The following is a 21,849-nucleotide window of genomic DNA, read 5'->3' on the forward strand; positions in this document are numbered from 1 at the left end:
TTTATATCTTCTGAAATCGACGCGTTCATACATACGGACAGACGGACAGACAGACGGACAGGGCCAAATCAACTCAGCTCGTCGCCCTGATCAAGAATATATATACTTTGTGGGGTCTGCCACGCCTGCTTCTGCCTGTTACATACATTTCAACAAAACCATTATACCCTGATTTCCCATTGAAAATGGGGTCAGGGTATAAAAATATAATAGAGACTACGTATTTTGTTTTAAATAATCGATAACTACCTACGTATTGGTTTTACCGATTGAGCCCCACAGCTTTAGAGGTCGAGTCTCTAAATTTAAAATTTGATATATTGTATATTCATTACATATTATTATATATATTTCAATATATATAAATATAGCCCTGTACGTATATTTAACCGAGTCGATTTAAACAAATATAAAAGCTAGAGACTACGTTTTTTGTTTTAAATAATCGATAACTACCTACGTACTGGTTTTATCGATTGAGCCCTACATCTTTAGAGGTCGAGTCTCTAAATTTAAAATTTGAATTCATGGGTATTTGAAATACCTTAGATTTTTGCTATAATCCACTCGTACTTAAATCTACATATACTATAGCTTTCTTTCTCGTATTCGAATTGATCCGTAACCATATTTTCTGCGAAAATATATTTTGGCAGATAATTTATACTTGAAAAAAAAGGACATTAGAATGATATATAAGTAATTTTGATCTAATACATTTCAAAAGAAATTTTTATTGATTTTTCATTTTTTCAAGGTCGGAGACTTTTAAAAATATATGATACGATCTTACAGAAAACGAGCTGAATGTCTCTCAAACGTTCGAAACCCAATATGCTCCATTTCATGATTGTGTATAAAAAGCAGCTACACAAATACTCCACGTAAAAATCATACCGAGAAAAAAAATATGATTTATTTCTATCCGATTTGTTTCTTCTAATAGATAGAATCCACTCATAATTCACAATTAAGTATAGACAGTCTTCAAAAATAAAATCTCGAACTTATAGCAAAACCATCTGATCTATGTAGCACGAAATTCAACCAAGCACTTGTTCATATAAAACACAGCAAGACTTCTTTGTAGCTCCGCAGAACTTGTAATAATATAATAAAAAATTAATCTATTACAAAAAGAAAAACAAAGATTTATTTAAAAAAAAAAAAAACCAAAGAACTTAAGGAAATTAAACTACAGACTAAATATTATAGTGTATAAACAAATACGTGTGTAAAGAAAACAATAACATAAAAATTAAAAATGAATAACTCTAGACGTAATATTGGATGATAGTTTGTTTTTGTTTTCTTGTTTTATTGAAGTATGAGTGGGATTATAAACACAATATGCATTAGATATAAATACTTTGGATTTTTTCTCTATGCTAGACTTATGAAGTAGGATGATCAGTGTAAGTGTTATTCAATAATATAGGCTCTGCCTAGTTATATAATAGTTGATATATATATAAATATATATATGTGAATACATATATATGAATATATATATAGTATTCATAGCATTTGTACATTAGAGTTAAGCAAAATCTCTTTCATCATTTGCCAAACAATTTGGCAACGGATAGAAATTAATTTTATATAAAGTTTACAATTGTGTAATGGCCAATTCATGAAGTTTTGCAAATACCAAATTAGGAATCTGCAAAAGCTCACAAATTAGCAAAGGAAATAACTTAATTCATAAATATTATTACACTGGTCGAATTTAAGGAGTTTGTTCACAGTCACAGCCACAAAAACAAAAACAATTATAATTAATAATTAAACCATAATTATAATTGTGAGTTTTAGTGATTGCTTTGGTAAAAAGAACAAAAATCAACATAACTCTGCATTCAATCAAATTTTGATTTATAAACAAATAAATGAGTACAAAGAATTTTCAAGGAAGGCAGAACTACGTCAAGTTTTGAATTGCAAATTTTACAAGGAACTCTTAAGGTTGCTGGTAAAATTTAACAAATTGGATTTACAATTTAGTTAAGTTAGTAGATTAGATAATTCATGGTTAAGGATGGTATTCAAATGTGGCTTTCATTAAAGATGTCTCAAAGTTTTCTGATTTCCTTTACAGTTTAGATTTACGTTATTTCGATTTCTTATTGTTCTTAATGTTGATTTTGTTGTTGTTGTAGTTGTTAAGAACTAATCACTTAGTTTATGGCATTTCTCACTAGAGAAATCTAATAAGTTTCATATAGCTCGATTCAGCTACTTGGCTAAAGCTAAGTATCTATTTTGTTCTAGTACTAGTACTGGTTGTAGTAACTGGCATATAAACTAGTTAAACTATAAGTTAATATTCGCAACTTTCGCCCTTGCACTGCACAAAAATGAGTAGTTAATTTTGTATATGTAAAAAAATGCAATGTGAAAACTACTTAAAATTTACGCTATAGAAATGTATTGGTGTGTTTCGTTTCGTGTATCGTGTTTGTAAAAAATACCTATGTTGCCCTTTGCAGTGTTGTAAAAAATTAAAAATAAAATTACAAATTGCAGGTCGTGTAGGTTGTGTTTGATGTTTGTGTTCATGTTTTAGTGTGTTTTAGTTGTGGCGCGTGCGCTTCAGCAGGCTTCCGACGGAGGTGGCGTTCGCGTTGCTGCTACTGCTGCCGGAGCTGGTGCGCAAACGTTTGGCGGGTGAGAGTTTTTTGGGTGCCTGGGCCAGTCGCTTGCGCTCCTTCATGAACTCTGAAAGAAAGAAACAAAGGGCAGACATTTAGTAATCAAATAAAACACAAATAGAGACAGGGATATCAGAGTCAGCTGGCATTGCTACCCTTAGCGAGTGAATGAATGAGTCACGACATTTGTTGTCTGATGCTTAATAATAACAGCAGGCGCCGCCTGTTTTTGCACATTTTGATTTTTCGGAATTGTGGCACGTGGCACGTGGCTGGCCAGGGGTTGGCTGCCACAGCAGGGGTAGCCGAATGAATGAAATGAATGAGCGCAGAAGGAAAACGAGAGGCGCACTCAGGTAGTCCGCGCTGCATCGATCTTGCTGCATAGCTGCATAAATTACACGCCCAACTGCCAACTGGGCAAGATTCTAGGCTTCGCTGCACAAAAGTACAGCCATGCCCACAACAGGGCTAGATACATGCGGGCTGTCCAGCACAGACACTTATTTCTTTTTCGTTTCGTTTCGTTTTTTTTTTTTATGTTAATAACTGTGCCAAGTGGCACTAAAAAAATAGAGAGACAGAAATTATAATACAAAAGCAATCAGCGGCTGTTGATAAGCGCAGCGCTTTGATGGCGGCGCATTGTGTGCTGCTCCCCCTCCTCGCTCCCTCTTTCTCTATCATTCTCTCTCTCTCTCTCTCTCTCTCTCTCTGTCTGCCTCTGCCTCTGCTTTTGGCTGCCTCTAATGAGGTCAAATCGAAGCAGAGCCGCGCACATCTGTTAACATTTACAGCAACCCGCATGCAATGATCTTATTTGAAAATCAACCCCCGCGACGCAGTCGCAGTCCCAGTTGCAGGGGCAATCGCAGGGATGTTGCGTGCATTGACTCTAAGCCAGAGGGATAGCCAGCGGGGATGGGGAGGGTATACGGTTGGGGGGAATCAGAGCTCGAAAACAGCTGCAGCTGATCGCGCTGCTATATCGTAACCCCTTCACCAAATCACATAAAACAAAACTAATTATATGCCTTAAAGCCGCATTGGGTAGAGCCCGTTATTATGGCATTCAATTTTGGGGATGGTGGAACAACGCCCACGCGATAATCAATGAAAAAGGCTGCGCCCATGGCAGAAAACGATTAATGAAGTAACCTCGGAATGCATTAAGGATACACATATGTGTATATGCTATGTCTGAGAAGTCTTTACTTTCCGGTGTACACAATAGATCGCATGCCTAAGTATTTAGATATTCAACTTATTTGTGAGTTTTATATGATTCTATTGCGTTAATCCCTTGCACGAAAACATTCCTAGTTGATCAAGTTGAAGAGAACTCTCGCTTTTTTTCTTCTTTTGTTTTTTTTAAGAGTTCTAAATTAGAGAAAACTATTTTTCAAATAATTAAAAAATTAAATTTAATTATAAGTATCAGCTGTAGTTATTATAGTGTGAGCACTGTACGCACCTTGTTTGGGTTTAGTTCCCATTTAACGAACTCACCCACTAAAGCGTTCAATAAGCGAACATTGAGCGTTATGGGAAATGAATTTGTAACGGACAAAAAAAAACGAAGTTCAAGTGCAATCAAGCAGAACGTTGGGAAGGTAAGGGAAGATCGCTAGGGTAGTAGCATAAACAGGGCGCAGCAGGAAACGGAACTCACCTGTGATTTTAAGCTGTCGCTTGCGTTGCTGCGCGGGCGAACTGCAGGTTGTGGCGGTGGCGGAGGAGGAGGCGGAGGCGATCAATGCGGCTGCAGAGGTGGAGGCGACCACACTGATGCTGCTGCTGCTGCTGCATTTGAAGCTCAGCGACTCATCCTGCGAGTCGTACTCGGTGTCCGTGCTCGCGTCCAGCGAGGAATTCGCCGAGTTCTCACGATCTGCCCGATCGTTCAGCAACACATCCATATCGCTTGCCGGTCCAGCCGCCGGACGCACATGAGCGGCGCGGGTGAGGGTGTACATCTGTGGGGCAAAAGTCGACTCCTGCGAACTAACGCGCTGCCAGTTGTAGCTGGCATTGCTGGCCAGCGGGCGATCTGCCCTAAAATCAAAGCCCCACTTCTGCGAGGCTCGTTCCTGCTGAAGCTCCAGCTCAGCGCTAAAGAAGCTACTAAAAATTGAAATGATTTTATTAATATTGATATAGAATATATGACACTACATTTTATACACTAATATTTTACGTACGGGTTGTTTTCTGTTAGCGGCACTGAACCAAACAGATTGCGCTTAATGCGATTGACGTCCAACTGGCGGACACAGGGCGACTGCAATCGACTGGCTGGACTGTAGCTCATCTTGCAGAGCTCGCTGAGCACCACTGGATGAAGCATTCGTGCGCTGACCATGCTGTTGTTATTGTTGCACTTTCTATGCGTGTTTTATTTGATGTATTTCTTATTTTTATTCGTTCTTTTGTTTTTTCTTCTCGTGTGTTTTGGGAGTCTTTCTGTGTCTACTGTTCTCTACTTGTTTGCGAATTGGCGACTAAGCAAACCGTCAAACTTTTGGCGGGAACTAAAATTGTTTTTTGTGCTCGCCTGTACGTTTTCGCTGCCCAACGCAAAAAGAGGGGAGAGCTCACTCACACACTCCCATGCAATCTCACACGCACTCACACTTACACGCGACACGAGTCTCCACAACTCGTCGTCGTTTGGTGTGCCTGAGCGTAAATGTTTGATTGTGTGCGTTCGTTCTTGCTGTTCTTTTTGCGTCTTTCTTTATAGACACTCGTTTTAAAAGTGAAATTCGTATTTGTTGCTTTTTTACTTTTAAGTATTTGTATAGAAATATGATATAAACAAATGTTTTTTGTTGCACTGGCAAATGTCGATTATTGCTGTCTTATTGGTCACGTACAAATACACCACTCACTCAAGGCACAGAAGAAACTGACGAGTCGAGTTGAGTTTGAGTTGCGACTGTTGCGAAATACGCGTTCAACTTGCTTGCACTTTATATTTAGTGTTTTTCTTTTGCTTTACAACGTAAGTTGTAATATATTAAATATATTTTATAATAGCGTTCGAATGATTTTGCTTCTTTTTATGAATATTTCATTGGTTTGCCTTATAGTGCGCACTGCGAACGCACTCTTCGACCTAGCGCAACGAGCAGAATAACAAAACTGAACGTAAGCAAACGGTTAAAAATGATATTTATACACGCTTATCTTTGCGCTCAGAGAGCGGACACTTACGCTCTTGCTAGCTTGAGTGCTACACTGTTAAAAGACTCAGTCTCACAAAGTCAGAGAGCGCACGAGAGGTTGTGAGCGCAAGAGAACAACCACAAAACGAAACGTCAAACAACCACCGCAGCGTTGCCATACGACGTACTACTAAAAGCGGCATAGCAACCCTCGAATTCAAAATGATCAAAGCAGCAGCTCAGAGTGAGCGCTCACGCTGTTGTGTTTTCCTCTTGCTCTAAGAAAACTGCGGCATACCCAATTTAATATGAGCTTTGTAATATTCGATAAATAGAAGCAATGAAAGCATTGTTGAAGCAGAATTATTTAATGATGGTAACACATGCTATATATTAAAGAATTTATTTAATATTTTTATAAAATGTGCTTAGCTGAAAAATTATTAAAATGTTTATACTAAGTATGTACATATGTATATCAATAAGAACATTCTTTATTCGGCTTAGGGAAAAATCCCTGCGCATCGTTGTTGCAGCCCGAGTTGGAGCTGTACTTTTGGCTTGAATACGATGAGTAGATAAAAATGTTTTGGCTTCGGTTTGTTTAACCTGAAACTGGATTTGGTTTATTTGTGTGCGTGTGTTTGGGTTTGTATGTGTGTGTGCCTGTGTTTGTTGCCATGTCAGAGTCGGACAAATTGGATATAGGGCGGCCGCGCAGACAGTTTCCAACCGTTTTACAACAGTTTCACTTTCCAATTGTAACTCGGGGGCCTTGATTCTCAAAAGTGGGGCAGACTGTGGAAAAGTGCATTAGAGCACGCGAAACAGAGTGTAAAGATAATGAAACTTGCAGCCGTTACATAGGGAGCATATTTTAATATGATTCGAACAAAAAATGATTACAAAGATTTCCCAAGCTTTTCGCCATTTGAGTGCAAAATCGTAAAAAATTAAATTACATTGCCAGGGCAATAAAATACGATTTATATTGTTTGCACAAATGCAATTAAAGTGCACAAAAAAGCGAGAAAAAGAATAGAAAAGTCAACCCGGTTCATAGCTAAAGACATCATTTGCTTTGTGCCGAGAGAAGAGAAGAAAAACTCTTGTTATTTTTATTTTTTTGTCCAAAAGTGGAAAAGGAAAAACTGAGTCTCGAGTGCAATCACCCCAGAAAAGGCTGCAAAGGAAACCGATCTATAGATCGATTAGGCAGCCAAGTCTCGATTTTGACTCGCCCCTCTAGCCAGACATACCGCAGAGCTCTATGTTTATGGGACACACCCTCCTAAAACCGATGAAAAAACAAAAAAAAAAAAATGGAAGAATATAGGAACGTAAATTTACACACTTTTTAACAAATTTGGAAAAATTCTGCCGGCGTTGAGTTGCAGTCATGCCTGAAACATAAACAAGTCACGATCTTGAAGGGGGGAGGCCCATGGATGGCTGGCGAGAGTTCGTGATCCTTTTAAGTAATTTCCTCGAGTTGACGATATCTTAACAGGATGTACTGAAAATATATATGGGCTGTATTTTGCTGTGTAAACACACGGAAAAGAGAGGCGTCGAATTGTGCAGGAATAATGAAAGAGGTAACTCAGCTCAACACAATTCGGGGTGTCCTTCAAGTGGTGCTCATAATCCTTTATAAGGGCAGCTCATCAAAGGATTGCCCAACTTTGGAACGTGCGGGTATTTAGATGCGTATTTGTTTTCTTAGAAAAGTGAGCCTTTAATGCTGGTTGTCGCAATAAACAAAAACATTTCTTGGCTGATAGACAAATTTTAGTTGAACTTTAAAGGAATATATAAAATTGAGATGAATACTTCTTCATTACATAATATTTACCTAAGGTTTTTCCAAAGTATGCAAAGAAATGCTGAATATCTCTATAGTTTAGAACATGTTGACAATATTCTTATCACTAGCTCTTCTTTTTATTTGTATTTATTTAACCTCTATAAAATTCATTAAATATAAATATATAATGGAGAAATAAATAGAGTAAAGCGTCTGCATTTATATCTTATGATCTGATAAGAAGTTTCGACGATATTATAAAACTTTGATCGACGATAGATTGTATATTCACAGACTTATGTAAAGATCATTCATACAGCACGAATCAAAAACTCTGTCAATATTTGATAATTCTTTGAGTTGATCAAACATTTCTGTCTCCCAGATCTATACTTGAGTGATAAACAAATAATATAAAAGTTTCATAGCTCAATTTATCAGGGCAATATTTGATTGGGTCTCTTTAATCTATAGCTCTACTCTCTCTCATGGTCGCTTTTCGACTGATAAGACTGTGTCTTTTCTATTTTCTGACTCGATAAGAAGCCCAAGTTGAAGGTCGCCATTGCAAGCATAATATACTAGTATTATCTCACTTGGTAAAAACTCAATGGACACTGCATAAAATATACGTTACACTCATTTCGAATGCAGCACGCCTTATCGCGCCGACCGGAACACAAAATCAACAGACACCCCCCGAGCCCAGAGCTCAAGATAGTATAATGAAAATAAAAAATAACTTAGCATACGATATGCCACGTGTTCCTAGCGGGCGGCCGATCGAGTTTTTCCTGCCCACCTAGCGTGACAGTCGAAGTAACGTTCCAAATTGCCGTAAGATATATTTTGTTCTATGCCTGCTCATACAAAATATACATATGCATATATGCATGTGTATATATAGCATTCTGGCATTCTGGTAAGGAAATTGCCATAAAATTGTTTAGCTCACGAACTGTGACCGCAAAGCGCAATTCGGAACTGAGATACTCTGGGGCAGGTGCGCTATGGCTAAGGATATTTTTCGCGTTCGTTTTTAAGGGCTTGTCACGATATTATTCACATCAAGCAGCGGAAGTGTTCTCGATAGGGTCTAATAAAGTTTAACAGCCTATGGGAAAATTGTAATTTCTTTTATAAGTGAGCTGCAATAGACTTCGCGTTCTTTCAACCAAGTAAATGGGTTACTTTTGTGTTGTACGGGAATTACTTGATATGAGAAATGTCGAAGAATCTTAGCAGCTGCAAAAATATCTCCATATATAAGTGTTATTATTATTATAATTCTAATATTATTTATGATTTTATAATTTTGTAGAAAACTCTTTATTGATCGTAATGGCAGTTTGTGAATATGCGTTTACTTTTCTTCTAGCATCTATCATAATTCTTCTTGTATAAATTTTAATGATTATATTCGCGTTTTTTTAACCAAGCAAATGGGTTATTTTTGTGTTGTACGGGAATTACTTGATATGAGAAATGTCGAAGAATCTAAGCAGCTGCAAAAATATCTCCATATATAAGTGCTATTATTATTATAATTCTAATATTATTTATGATTGTATAATTTGGTAGAAAACTCTTTATTAATCGTAATGGTAGTTTGTGAATATACGTTTACCTTTCTTCTAGCATCTATCATAATTCTTCTTGTATAAATTTTAATGATTATATTAGATTAAATATAGATAATACTTAAAGTATTAGAGAGATCATATAGAACAAAGTTTTTGCATTTAACAATAAAATGAATTTTGTGTTCCTGCTTTATTTTTTGCAGATATTTAATGTGTTCTATTTATCGTCTTATCATATCATATATATTATCCAAGTTGCCAAGCTTCTATTTCTGTTTGGCGAGAAAAAAATTAATATGTATTTGTCACGCTTCCACGTTATAGACTGATGTTTAGTTCCCTCAAATATAACATTCACAGTGCCATGCTGCTTGGGTAGGGCAATATTTAGTACATCAATCTCAGGAATGCCATGGTAGATCTCAGATTTAAAATTACAACAGATGTGCATACTGCTAACAATACGATCTCCATAAATGCTTTAATCTAGACTAGGAAAGTTTGCTTTGAGGAATCTACATTTGTCAGTCTGAGCAAAACCAGATCGTGCTTCCTTAAATATCCAGACACTCCCTGCATATCAAATTCATCCTCTTATTTCAATTACGCTGCTTCTATCCGTGCTAAGAATCTCGATCCTTGTTAAATGACCGACCATTAATATAAAAACAAATCAGAAATGCTCATGACATTTATAAATGACTTGTGGCTTATCTTGGACCTGAGACTCTCGGACAAATTGCTGCGGTCAGTGCTGGGGTCCTGTTTGACAGTGAAGATCAGCCAAAATTAATGGGCTGATGAGCCATATTGATGACTTTTCTTCAAATGCAAAGCAAATAGGAGATTTTAAATATTGTACATATGCAAATATTTGTGCTGGCTACCGTTGAGAACGAAATCCTTTTCCGGGCTACTGTGCTACTTGTTCCAGTCTGCAATAACAATCCTCATCAATCAGGGCGCACACTTGTGCTGGAGATAAAAACCTTGTTGCAGGACCGATTCGAAATGACAACTCATTTCTTTTTATTGGAACAACCTACTAGATAAACAAACCAAAAAGAGAAGGAGATGGCGAGAGGCAGAGAGAGAGAGGGAGAGGCAGACTGGGAACGTCCTCACTGGAGTGTTTTTCCTGGTAAACGCGTGGAAACTAAGCGCAGCATGATTGCAGCAGCAGGGGGTTTATTTGTGTGTGTGTGTGTGTGGAAAACTTGTTTTATCAGCAGAAGAAAATTTGTGTATATACATACATATATATTTATGGAAATGCATTTGCAGCAAGAGCAAACAAACATACGAAGTCAAGCGACAAAATCTTGTTAGGTAACTTAGGTCAGCATTTCGTTGTTTGCCCCACCAAAAACTTTGTATCTATGCTGCATTGTATCTTCATATGTTTTGTATCTCTGTTTGCCTACTCTATCAGTAGTGCATTAGCTGCAGCCAGACTCTCTCGCCCTGCACCTACCCCAAAGTGAAAGAAATCGAGAACCTACGTACTGCTTTTTGGATGCATAATAAAACGATTTCAATGCCCAGAGGGCCACGTTTTGTTGACTGCCACGACTGTATAAATAATAATAAAATGCATTTATGACTCTGATTTGGTGAGAAACGGCATTGAAAACACCAAACACCAGAGAGTTTGGGGCATTGAGCGACGTCTTCTTGGGTTTTCCTAAAATCCTTTCAGGAAACCTTTTACTCAGTCAAATGCGCAACGAAAACAGGTTGAGCAGTCGAAATGAGTAACAATAACCGGGTATACACGACTATTAGATATCACTTTGTTTAGATCTCATATATTCTATTTTTTGCCAGGAGTGCTGGTAGATTTGCTTAAAAGCTGATCTATTATAAAATTAAACAAAAGTGTTTCCGATATCTCAAAAATCGAAAATTTAATTCAATAATTTAAATATCTAACCAAAATTGTATATCTCTAATGCCACGGTATTCCGAAGGCAGTAAGGCTCGGACCCACATAGATCTATATAAGATTACCATTATTTCTGCATTTATCTAAAGCCTTGACGAATTTCATATCTTCATGTGTACTACTAATAATTTACATATAAACCGTATGGAAACATCTACATTATATATATACTCCAAATTACAGATCTCAGAATACAGTATACCCACTCTTTCGGGGACTACATGGTATACAAAAGGAGAAGACAATAAAATGTTAGGTAGTTAGAGTCGCGGCTTACGGACAACCGGACGGACATGACAGGCTTGTGGGTACAGACTGCCAGACACAGGTAGATAGATTGGGGCAGTCAATCACACAACGCCGCGCGGTTGCAGACAAATTTATTAGAGGGACCAGAGCGTGACCCTTTTTCGTTTATTTTATTATTGGAACCAAATTTAAGAAACTGATGAAAATCAACCCAAAGAAACGCTAAACACGTGTGCAGCCACAGTTGATATCCAGTTTTCGAGATTGTGGATTCTGGATTTGGGGCCGATTTCTGTTTCCTCCGAGCTCTAAGCGCAACTATACGACTGCGCTTCGGCGTCGTCAGAGCCATCGTCGTCGTCGTCGTCGTCGCCTTCGTATTCGTATTCGTCCTCTTCGTCGTATTCTTCGTATTCGCCCTCTTCGTCGCCGTATTCCTCTTCATCATCGCAGTCGCCGCCGTTGTTGGCATCGTTGCCCTCGCCATCGAAGTCTTCGTCGCAGCCGCCGTCATCGTACTCTTCGTCGTAGTGGCCGTCGCTGACGACGCCGACACGGCGATCATCGCCGTCGCCATCGTCATTGCCATCGTCGTCGTCCTCATACTCATCCTCATCCTCATACTCGTCGTTGCCATTTCCGTCGTCGTTGGCTTCCTCTCCGTAGTTGCCTTCGTCCTCGGCATCATCATAATCATCACCCCCAGTATCATCATCATCTGCGTCGCCCTGTTCGTCATCTTCTTCTTCGATCGGAAGGATTCGTGCATCCCACAATGCATACTTCTTGCCGACTGTCTGCTGCCAGAGGCGAAGCCCGCCGTCGGCTGCAGATGAGGCATAAACCTCGCCGTCGGGACTGTACTTGATGCAGTGCATGTGACGCTCGTGGGCGTTGAAGGTCTCCAGGATTTCGCCCGTGGCATAGTCACACTTGTAGATCCAGCGGTTGCTGCCCGCACACACATACGTCTTCCTCTCCGGATGCAGCGAGACGCCGATGAGGCGGACGGGCAGCTTGTGATGCTGCAGCACCTCGAAGCGGTCCACATCGACGAAGACGGTGCTGTGGCCGTAGGCAATGCTCACAGTGCGTCCATCCGCACACAGCTCCACCGACTTGGCGTGATGCGGCAAGGAGATGGAGTGCACCTGCTTGCCACTAATCCGATCCCACAGGCGTATCGAGCGATCGTGCGACGAGGATAGCATCGCGCGATCGTCCCGACAGAATATGACATCTCGCACGCCCCGTGCTTGGCCCTCAAACGACATCGGCGATTCCGGGTGCTCCAGCGCGTACATGTAGAGAACCTTATCGGTGCGATGGCCCGTCTTTCGATCCAGGCAGCCCACAGCCAGGTACTCCGATTTGGAGCTGAGTGCCACGCAGCGCACAGTCGAGTTCACCATCATCTTGGTCAGCTGCTTGCCATCCACTGCATCCCAGATGCGCGCCGCGCAGTCGTCGCCGCCCGAGGCCAGAAGAGTGGCATCTGCATTGATGTCCACACTCAGAATGGGCTCGCCGCCCTGCTCGAATGTGCCCACCCAGTCGCCGGTGTCGCCGTGTCGCAACATCACCTGCCCATCCTGGCAGGCCGAAGCCAAGTAGTAGCCCGACTCGCAGACCTTGCTGAACGCCAGCTGGAACACGTCGCTAGTGTGGCCCACACAGCTCACGGGCAATTGTATGTTCGAGAAGCGCTTTGCCATTTACCTCCAATTTCCCTCCAATTTGTGAAATTCAGAAATATTACGTTTTTCGGAATATTAATTTAGCGGAGCTTTCAGTACGCATTCAAGATTTGTACTAGTGTATTTAGCGATATAAATTGGAAAAGTCATGTGAAAGTTGTGATCGAAAACTCATGGCCAGCTGATTTTCTTTTTCTTAAATTATTTTTGTTGAGTTAGAGCTGGCCGATTGATATGAGGTATATGCTATTTTACTGTAGTAATTTTATTTTCTATCACTTTATAAAAATATGCATTATGCACGAGATTCTTAAGCTTAAGATATAATAAATTAATACACGCCTGCCTTACAAAAATTATTATCAAAAAATATACGTTAACAAATATCCATTATTATATTTTACATTTAAACAGATTCAGCTAATCACGTAGCACAATTTACGTCCCACAGATTCCTCAAACGTTTCAGCGGTGCTACGGTGCTAAGCTACAACTAAACTTATAGGTTACCTTCCGAAGTATTCCTTTGTATCGAAATTTTGTGTAAGGATTGTTATATATTCTTTATCCATATGAGTAAATAATTTTACTTTTAGAAAAATTCACGAAATTTAGGAAATCCTTAAATATAATCCTAGCTGCCTTTAATTGCCTGTTAATTGTGGGAATTAATCTAGCTGTTGTTTATTGCTGCTATGGAGTCAATCCTGGATGAGACAAACATTCTTTGCATTACATTGCTTGGTTCATTTCAGCATTCACAAAGCATTTCTTTGATTTCGAGTGTCTGGAATCAAACAGATCGCAGATTCTAGGTATATACGCGCATTATTGATGGCTTCCATAGCGCGTGCAAGATGAATATTTGCTTGACATTCCAATATGAATTTGACTTCATCATCGCATGACAAGAGTTTCACTTATATAATAGGGAAACCAGATTTATACGGGGAGCTGCTGGAGTTCTTTGTGGTTTCTGCTTTATAGCAAAATGTCTTACCACTAAAATTTTATAATGAAGTGTAATGAAAAACAACTTTGCGGTACATCGGATTTTTAATAATTCCAACTAATTTACATATCACTAAGGAGAACGAAGAAGAATATTCCAATGATTGCTTATCTTTCAAAAGACTTGACAGAATTTACCCTTCTGTATTTATAATTGTTATGCTATTATTTTTTAAAACTTACAATATAAATAAAGAATATTAAATCTTTTATTGACCGTTTTTAGTTAGTTGCGTGTACGTGAAAAGGGGAATGAAATCTGTGAAAAGTCTTTAATAAAATTGTCTAAAGTGTCTAGAGAACAGTTGCAAGATTATTTACGAGCTATAAAATATTTTCAGTCATGATGTCGAGCAAATCTATATTATTTCTATTATACAATACATAACATTGTTATATTGTTAAATATCTCTTTAATATATAACATTCCTAAATTCATTACAAAGGTCTCATAACTTTCTCTAAAATATATATTGCTCTAAAATTCATTGTAAGCATTACGCCCAATTCCGACTCCACTATAATATAATATTACCCGCAATTCCGGCTCCACTATATAACTCACTATACAATTTGGCAGAAGCCAAGGAAAATCCCTTATACTTTCGCCAATTTCCGTTGGTTGTCAATTACCTGGCGAAGTAGTTGACAGTGCAAGTTTGTAAAAGTCCTGCAGCTAAGCTTCCAAGCTTCTATACATATTAGGCGAGTGTGAAGCAGACAAGATAATTAGCATATCGGATGAGTTAAGCGAGAGCTTGAAGTCGTTTCTTGTACTTGCGACCTAAGTACATTATTTGGTAGAAATTTTTGGGGAAATCCGTTTAATTTCCTTAAATATTTTTTAGCATGACAAAGGATAAACGAGGGCAAAATCCAAGTCAATTTGCGGTCGTGTTTTTGTTAGTCTTGCGGTTGGCAACGCCAAGGAACGGGACGCCATAGCAGGTAGCATTCAGTTATTGCGAAAGGTGACAGCCAGGGGCATTGTCTCTGTTTGTTTTGTGTACGTGTGTGTGTGTGTGTGTGTGCACAGGTGTCATCAGCCTGACACAGAGAATGAAATCCTCTTGGCGTAAACCACTTAAAGGCAGCGCACGCGCTTCCCAAATTTCTCACATGTCGCCGCCTGCAGGGCTCGAACGCCTTCGTCGTCCTCTGCTTTTGTTGGTCGCCTAATGAAAGCAAAACGTTCTGAAATATGAATTGAATCTTCTTGAGTGCATTTAATATACATTACGCTTTTGTACTCCCCTGCCACGCCCCACTACTGGCAGTCACACGGCCGCGGCGCCGTTAACTTTACCTTGTTAATATCCTGCTGCCAGCACCATTCGGCTTCCTGCTGCCGCCTTCGGCCCCTTTGCGAGTAGTTTGCATTCAGCTACTGGCCAAAAAAGAATATATATAAATTATACAGATACCTAAATGTGTGTGTGTGTATATATATGTAGTGTATAATATCCGCCGAAACGTTTAACTCGGATTAACAAGTGATGACTGATACGACGACGGCGGTGAGGACGACAGACTTTGGCAGCTCTGCTCAAAGACGCATCCTTGACGCTGTATGCTTTTTATTAAATTAAAGGAGCTGTAGCCAAGTGGGCGAGTAGGCTGCATAATAAGCACACAGGCTGCTTCGATACACTTGGCTGGTAGCTGAGCCCTGACAGGTTCTGTTGGCTCGAGATTATGTGTCGATTGTGCTGAGGCTGTTGAATTTTGTATCTGAATGCCTTGAGTTATGCCAACAGCACAGAGAGAGTTGAAAGCTAAGCAAGAGGTCACAGCTGCCAAAGGATGAGTCGACTTTTTTAATAGTGTCTATATATATAGCTATATGTTATGTTAGCTATATGTATAAATGGAAAAGTAGACACTCACTTGCCACAGATATCTAGTATGGTGTGTAGATGGTGTCTAAATTGACGGACGAACCCAACATATAGATTTATCGTAGAAACGTAAGGATCTTCTGATATCTATCATCTATGTATCTTTATTGAACCTCTTGAAAACAAAAATAAATAAAAATAGTTTGAAATGAAAATTTACAGCAGTTTAGTATTTTTATGTAACTAAATTTATCTTATTCAATTATTATTTTTTGATTTATAAACTTTAAAAAAATATGTATCCCATTTAGTTGAAAGGCACTGTTTAATATAATGTTATATAAATTATGATTATCACAAAAATATCGAATTATGATTATCATTATTATTATTATCGTCTGCTTTAAAGAATTACAAACATTACACAACTCCCAAGAACTTTAAAAACTAAATTTGTCTTAATAAAATGAACAAGAGTAAATCTCTAATATCCCGTTCACATATCAATCGTATACCGCCATTATGGTGGAACCCTCCTGACCCACTATTTCAACTTTCGCTGTCATAGCCCGCAGGCTATGCCACAGACAAGCCCAGAAACAGTTCCAAAATGTGAGGCATCATCGACAGCCGTTAAGAAGCAACATTTATGGAAAAGCATTAATAATAATTAGTACAAATTTTAGACTCAACAAGGAAACACTACTTTGACGGCAAAGAGGCAAGTCACGATGCCATTAATGATAGTTTATTTTTTTTCCGTTTTGTATTGAAATTGAAATTGAAAATAAGTTTGAATCGGGGCGTAGACCAAAAAGTGCTTAGACATACTTGAAGCGGAAGCGTTGCTTCATTTGTCAGTCCATCAGTGCGGAAATGAAGAGACGACGTCATCATGGAGTTGAGTGTGTGTGAGCGCTGGGTGTGGAAACTGAAAAATTGGCCAACGTCAGCGGATGTCCGACGAGCATTTCAGCGCTCGACATCAAAATATTTACAGTGGCTCGTAAAGTTGCGCACTTTATGACAACTCAGCGGCAGCATATCTATATACATATACATACAGATAAAATGCTTTGCTTTCGTATATAATTGCATATAATTTTTATAGAACAACGAACGAAATCAGCAAGGGGTAAGACGGCGGCAGGAAGAGGAGTGGCACACCCATTGATAATGCGCCTGAAAAGTAGCGAACGGTGCATCAATCTCGGCATATGCCCATCGATTTCCCAGTCCCTCTCACTTTTGGCTATGCGAATGTGTCAAGACAAATCAATAAACTTCTAATTTTATGACGGTGCGAGCAGCAGCAGCAGCAGCAGCTTCATCTACCGATAGGAACGTTACAGATACCGATCTGTCAATTTCTATTGTCAATTTGACAATTGATATCTCACACATCATTTGGCTCGAGTGCGCACAATGAGATTGTTTATGTCGTCCAATAGTTTTGTGGGGTAGCTCTCGCTACATTTTACCTCCAATCGATACGAATATATTCCAATCGACCTACCCAGGTATCAACTTTCTTATTCTTACCTTTCTCCGGCTGCTCCGAGGGTTGTGCGAAGTTCTGTGTACACATATTGCGGTTTTTCTTTCTCTTTCTCTTTCTCTTTTTTTTTTTTGTATTTTTAATAGAAATTGGCATCATTTCTGCTGGCATTTTGTCCACTTAACGCATTAATGGTCAGAGTTCAAATATGGGTCCATTGAGCCTACATTTATCCTGCATTGACTAATGACATTTGCTTTGCATAATCCGCATATTTGCGTCTTGTGGGTCAGCGCATTTTGTTCTGGTCGAGTGTGCGGCTTATGGTTAGAGAGTGCAAAATTAAAGAGATTCTGGTCATGGTTTACTGTGAGATATTGGAAGTGCCTAAGGGCGAAAAATATCGATATTGAACTGTGATAATCAAGGATTTTTTATGGAAGCTCCTTCATTTAATGTTTAATTATCTCGCCCTCTCTCTCTCTCTATCTCTCTCTCTTATAATATAGATCTCCTGAAAGAAGGATGTAAGTCTTCTAGTATTATTATTATTATTATTATTAATTGTCTGAAAACGACTTAAATATATATATTTATTATATTATTATTATTATTATAATTATAGAGTTTACACATATCTCTTTAAATCCATTTAGCTCAAGGCGCATTTACTTTTAAGAAACTTTGGAAATTTTACCAACCTATAAAATTGTACTTCTATCGTGTGACTAGAAGAAATTATAAATTTATATTAGTTTAGTAATATAGTAAGTATGGATGTAATCAAATAATTCTTTTTGCTCCATTTTATTGCAGGTTTGGTCTGCAGACGCAAACCTACATTATGCCCTAAGCCTTATGTAAGATTCAATACAGCTAAATCTCTGTGCAATCGCAACTATATTTATATGTATTATTTAATATTTACAGCAGAATCTCTCTATATATCTATATAGTATACATATATTATATATTTTCTTTTCAGTGACCTAGCCCATGGCTAAACACATTATAAAATGTCAGTTGAGCTCTTTCAAAGACTCGTCAAAACTTTTCCCATCACTTACCCTGAGCTGGCAAGCCGGCGTGTCCTCGGTTTATCCCTTGTAAAACTCGTGTAAACCCCGACTAAATTATGCAAAAAATGAAAATGAAAAAGAAATCACGCTCTACATCATGTTAAGAACACCGCTCAAGTGATCAATCCCAACGAAAACCCATTTTTGACACTTTAAAGAGGCGAGAGAAAAAGAGCGAGTGCGGAGTGAAAAGAGAGAATTGCAACCAGTCCGAGAATTCGCTACGGCTGTCGCATCGAGCAGAGAAACTTTCACTGATCTCAACGGACGCGCACATATCAATCAAAGTTCGTCTCGGTGTCGGGAATTATGTCACTCGCTTACTCAAATTGCACTACCGACGGCAGATGACGGTTAGAGCTGATTTGCATAGACTGTGCGGAATGTTGAGCAGATGCAAGTTGGGTTTTCACGCTCAGGGTGGTTGGAAAACCTGAGACGTTGAGGAAACTTTCGATTTTGGTAGTTTTTACGCAAGTTTTTGTGTCTTTTGTGACTTTCTGAGCTGTCAGCGCATCAATCATAGAGTTTATGTTTATATGAAAGCAGACACCTTTTAGTAGACATTGCTTTTCACACAAATTCTAGCTGGTTTTCCTTAATTTTCTCCTTTTTTTTTTAGATATATAATTAAGGTGAGCGTAACTTTAATTAAAATCTGTTATATGATACTTTAGCGTCGAGGAGTTTTCATTTAAGGAATAGTTGAGGGTAGTTCCCTTAAAGTGAACAGCAGCTGTAGCTGCAATTTTCCTGCAATACAATTTGTCTGCCCTGCCCTCAATCTAATGAAGTCATTTGTGGAACTAGCCCACTGAGGAGCTCCACTTTCCATTCAACTCCTAGGCGCCATATATCAATCAATTGTCTGAGCTGCTTTAATGATGATTTTATAATGGAGCAATGAGCATTAAATCTAGCCGATTGGCACTGGCCAGCTGGCTCGGGCGTGGCTATAAAAATGACTAGCGAAAATTCGGTTTTATAGATTTTCATCCCATTTTGTATGCCTCGAACGATGTTTATGACCAGCGCAAATTGGTTTATTAAATTCGGGTACAGCTGTATTTCTCATGTCACATAACTTGGCATTTCGGCTTGTCGGAAATGTCGGAAGCCCAAGAAGTGCAGGAGCGGGAAATAAATGCTAGTAAGGCAGCCGAGAGTTGTCTTAGTCTTGGTAGATGTTATCTTTCTGTTTTTTCCTTTCAACCTGAAGAGCTGCAATCGCTTCCTGTCGCACAGCTAATTACGCGCAGGATAACAATGCCCAAACAGGAAGCGGAAACTAAACTGTTTGCTTGGATGAGCCTCTAGTTAACTAAGCGACTAGCCAAAAGGCAATGTCGCGATGTCACAACAGTCACACACTCAGCACACACACATACAACATAACGCAGCTAAGCAAATTTAAATTACGTGCGCGTCGCTCCGGGCGCATTCATTAAACGTCTGCCCGATAATTAACGCCCTTATGCAGGACTTTCCGCTCTATGTGCCTAGCCAGGTCCAGGCCAACGCACACAAAAATATGTGCATTTATGTATATCGGGCATATCATTCAACAATGCTCAACGGCCGGCTGAGTCAGGCAAAAACTGTCCCCTTGGGCCATTGTGACTAATTGATTTGGCCAAGCATTGTCCGCACTTTTGCTCAGTTTCTCCGAGTTTTTCCTTGATTTTCGACTCGACCCGCGAATTGGCGGCGGCTAGTTAATCGTATTGTAATCTCATTCGAAAAGACTTTTTAAATATCTTTCGGCTCCGCTGTAAATATAAAATTTTACATGCTCTTTCATTGGAAAACTTAAGAGCTATCATCGAGACTTCTATAGCAAGCAAATGAGCTAGACAATAGCTGAAATTTAGCTATAATAAATAAAGCTATTGTGAAAGGCGATTTTATTATTGATTGATATATGATTTCGCCAATACAAAATTGTGGATAATTAACTAAGAGGTGCCTTCTTAAAAAGAAAACAAATGCAGTAATTATTTCTATATGATTTGCTTTGAACATTGGTTTCTGTATTATTTATCAGTATTAAAAGTTAAGTAAAGTAAACTCAGACGAAAAAATGTTTAAATTTAAGTTTTAAAGTTACGTTTACTTACAAAAATCGTATTATATTTACGCGTGAATTCCTTGGGTAGATTTTCCACTTTTAAGGACTCCATATTTTACGGTCTTCAAGCTATGCCTATAAACTAACTCAATCAATTTTTATCGGCAGTAGAGAGTATTATGAGTTATCGAAAATACTCATGTAATAGCACCTACTGCCAATGTCATCCACAAGAATACATTTAAAATTTCCAAGCTCTGACTGGGGCTTACGAAAACAGAGAATTTATACGGGCAATCCTCCTGATAAAAAATTTGGTTTTTACTAATACCAAATTACCCTTAATTTCAGTTTGCAATGAATTTAAGGTGCGATCTATGAGTGACTAGAGATGAAAACGGGCAAGCAAACGTTTAGGGAAAAGCCTTGTGTTCAGATGCAACTTTGAGTATTTAATTCCATCTAAGACTGTACTTAGTTTAAGTAAGAGTTGTATTACTATTAGACTAAAGATATCAAGTACATACATATCTTAATTAAGTTAAGTTATGATCAGTACATGAAAGCAACCATAGATAAAGTAAGTCTCACCTCACACTATTTCTTTTTGGTTATTTTAATTAACACATTAAGTAGGAGCTCTGCGAACGATCTACTATATGATTTCTCATTTAAATATATATTATATTCTTCTCTCTAGATATAAAGCTATGTTATTTATGTTATCAAGTAGGTACAAAGAGTTAGGTTAGGTTATTGGGTAGGAGTTCTTCCTATCTCTTCAATGCGCTGCTTCATTCAAATATATGCTATATTGCCTAGATATATTTAAAACAGTGCATTGGGCGTGTTATTTATAGAAACAAAAACGACGCCCTGAACCCTAGATGGATACACATATATAACATAAGACGATATTACATTTTTATGACCCAAAGAGTCTTCTAAGGAAGTCATCGACTTTTCTGCGTCACTTCGAGTTGTCTGCACAACAAAAATAAAATAAATATTTTTAGGTTATTTGAAGAGTTCAACAAATGCAGCCCACGACCTTATGCACTCCACAGAGACTGGGAGACAGAGAGAGGCAGAAGCAGATGAACTGTGTGTGAGAGAGAGGGAGATGGACGGTAGACAAAGACATTTTCGGCAAAAATTATTGACCCGTGCGGCGCATTGAAGTGAAGCAGTTTGGAAAATGCTCAAGTCACAGCCGATGCATGGCTCTGACAGATAGAGGCCGCCGCCAAGAAGCA

At 38.7% G+C, this 21,849-nt stretch overlaps 2 protein-coding genes across 2 annotated transcripts; both read right to left on the bottom strand.

The window, feature by feature from the left end:
* Nucleotides 1-1,284: 1,284 nt before the first annotated feature.
* dap (cyclin-dependent kinase inhibitor dacapo) lies at nt 1,285-5,812 on the bottom strand. The gene is made up of 3 exons (XM_018012845.2): nt 4,853-5,812; nt 4,324-4,775; nt 1,285-2,718 (listed from the first exon to the last, which is right to left on the bottom strand). The coding sequence occupies exons 1-3, from the start codon at nt 5,011-5,013 to the stop codon at nt 2,573-2,575; spliced, it is 759 nt and encodes a 252-aa protein (XP_017868334.1). The 5' UTR covers nt 5,014-5,812; the 3' UTR covers nt 1,285-2,572.
* Nucleotides 5,813-11,532: 5,720 nt separating this feature from the next.
* Nucleotides 11,533-13,273, bottom strand: LOC108617148 (serine-threonine kinase receptor-associated protein). Its single transcript, XM_018012843.2, has one exon. The coding sequence runs from the start codon at nt 13,115-13,117 to the stop codon at nt 11,711-11,713; it is 1,407 nt and encodes a 468-aa protein (XP_017868332.1). The 5' UTR covers nt 13,118-13,273; the 3' UTR covers nt 11,533-11,710.
* Between the last annotated feature and the right edge of the window lie 8,576 nt (nt 13,274-21,849).

The sequence above is a fragment of the Drosophila arizonae genome, chromosome 5 (assembly GCF_054131065.1).
Source record: "Drosophila arizonae isolate 15081-1271.41 chromosome 5, UAZ_ARI_1.0, whole genome shotgun sequence".
NCBI classification, from domain to species: Eukaryota; Metazoa; Arthropoda; class Insecta; order Diptera; family Drosophilidae; genus Drosophila; species Drosophila arizonae.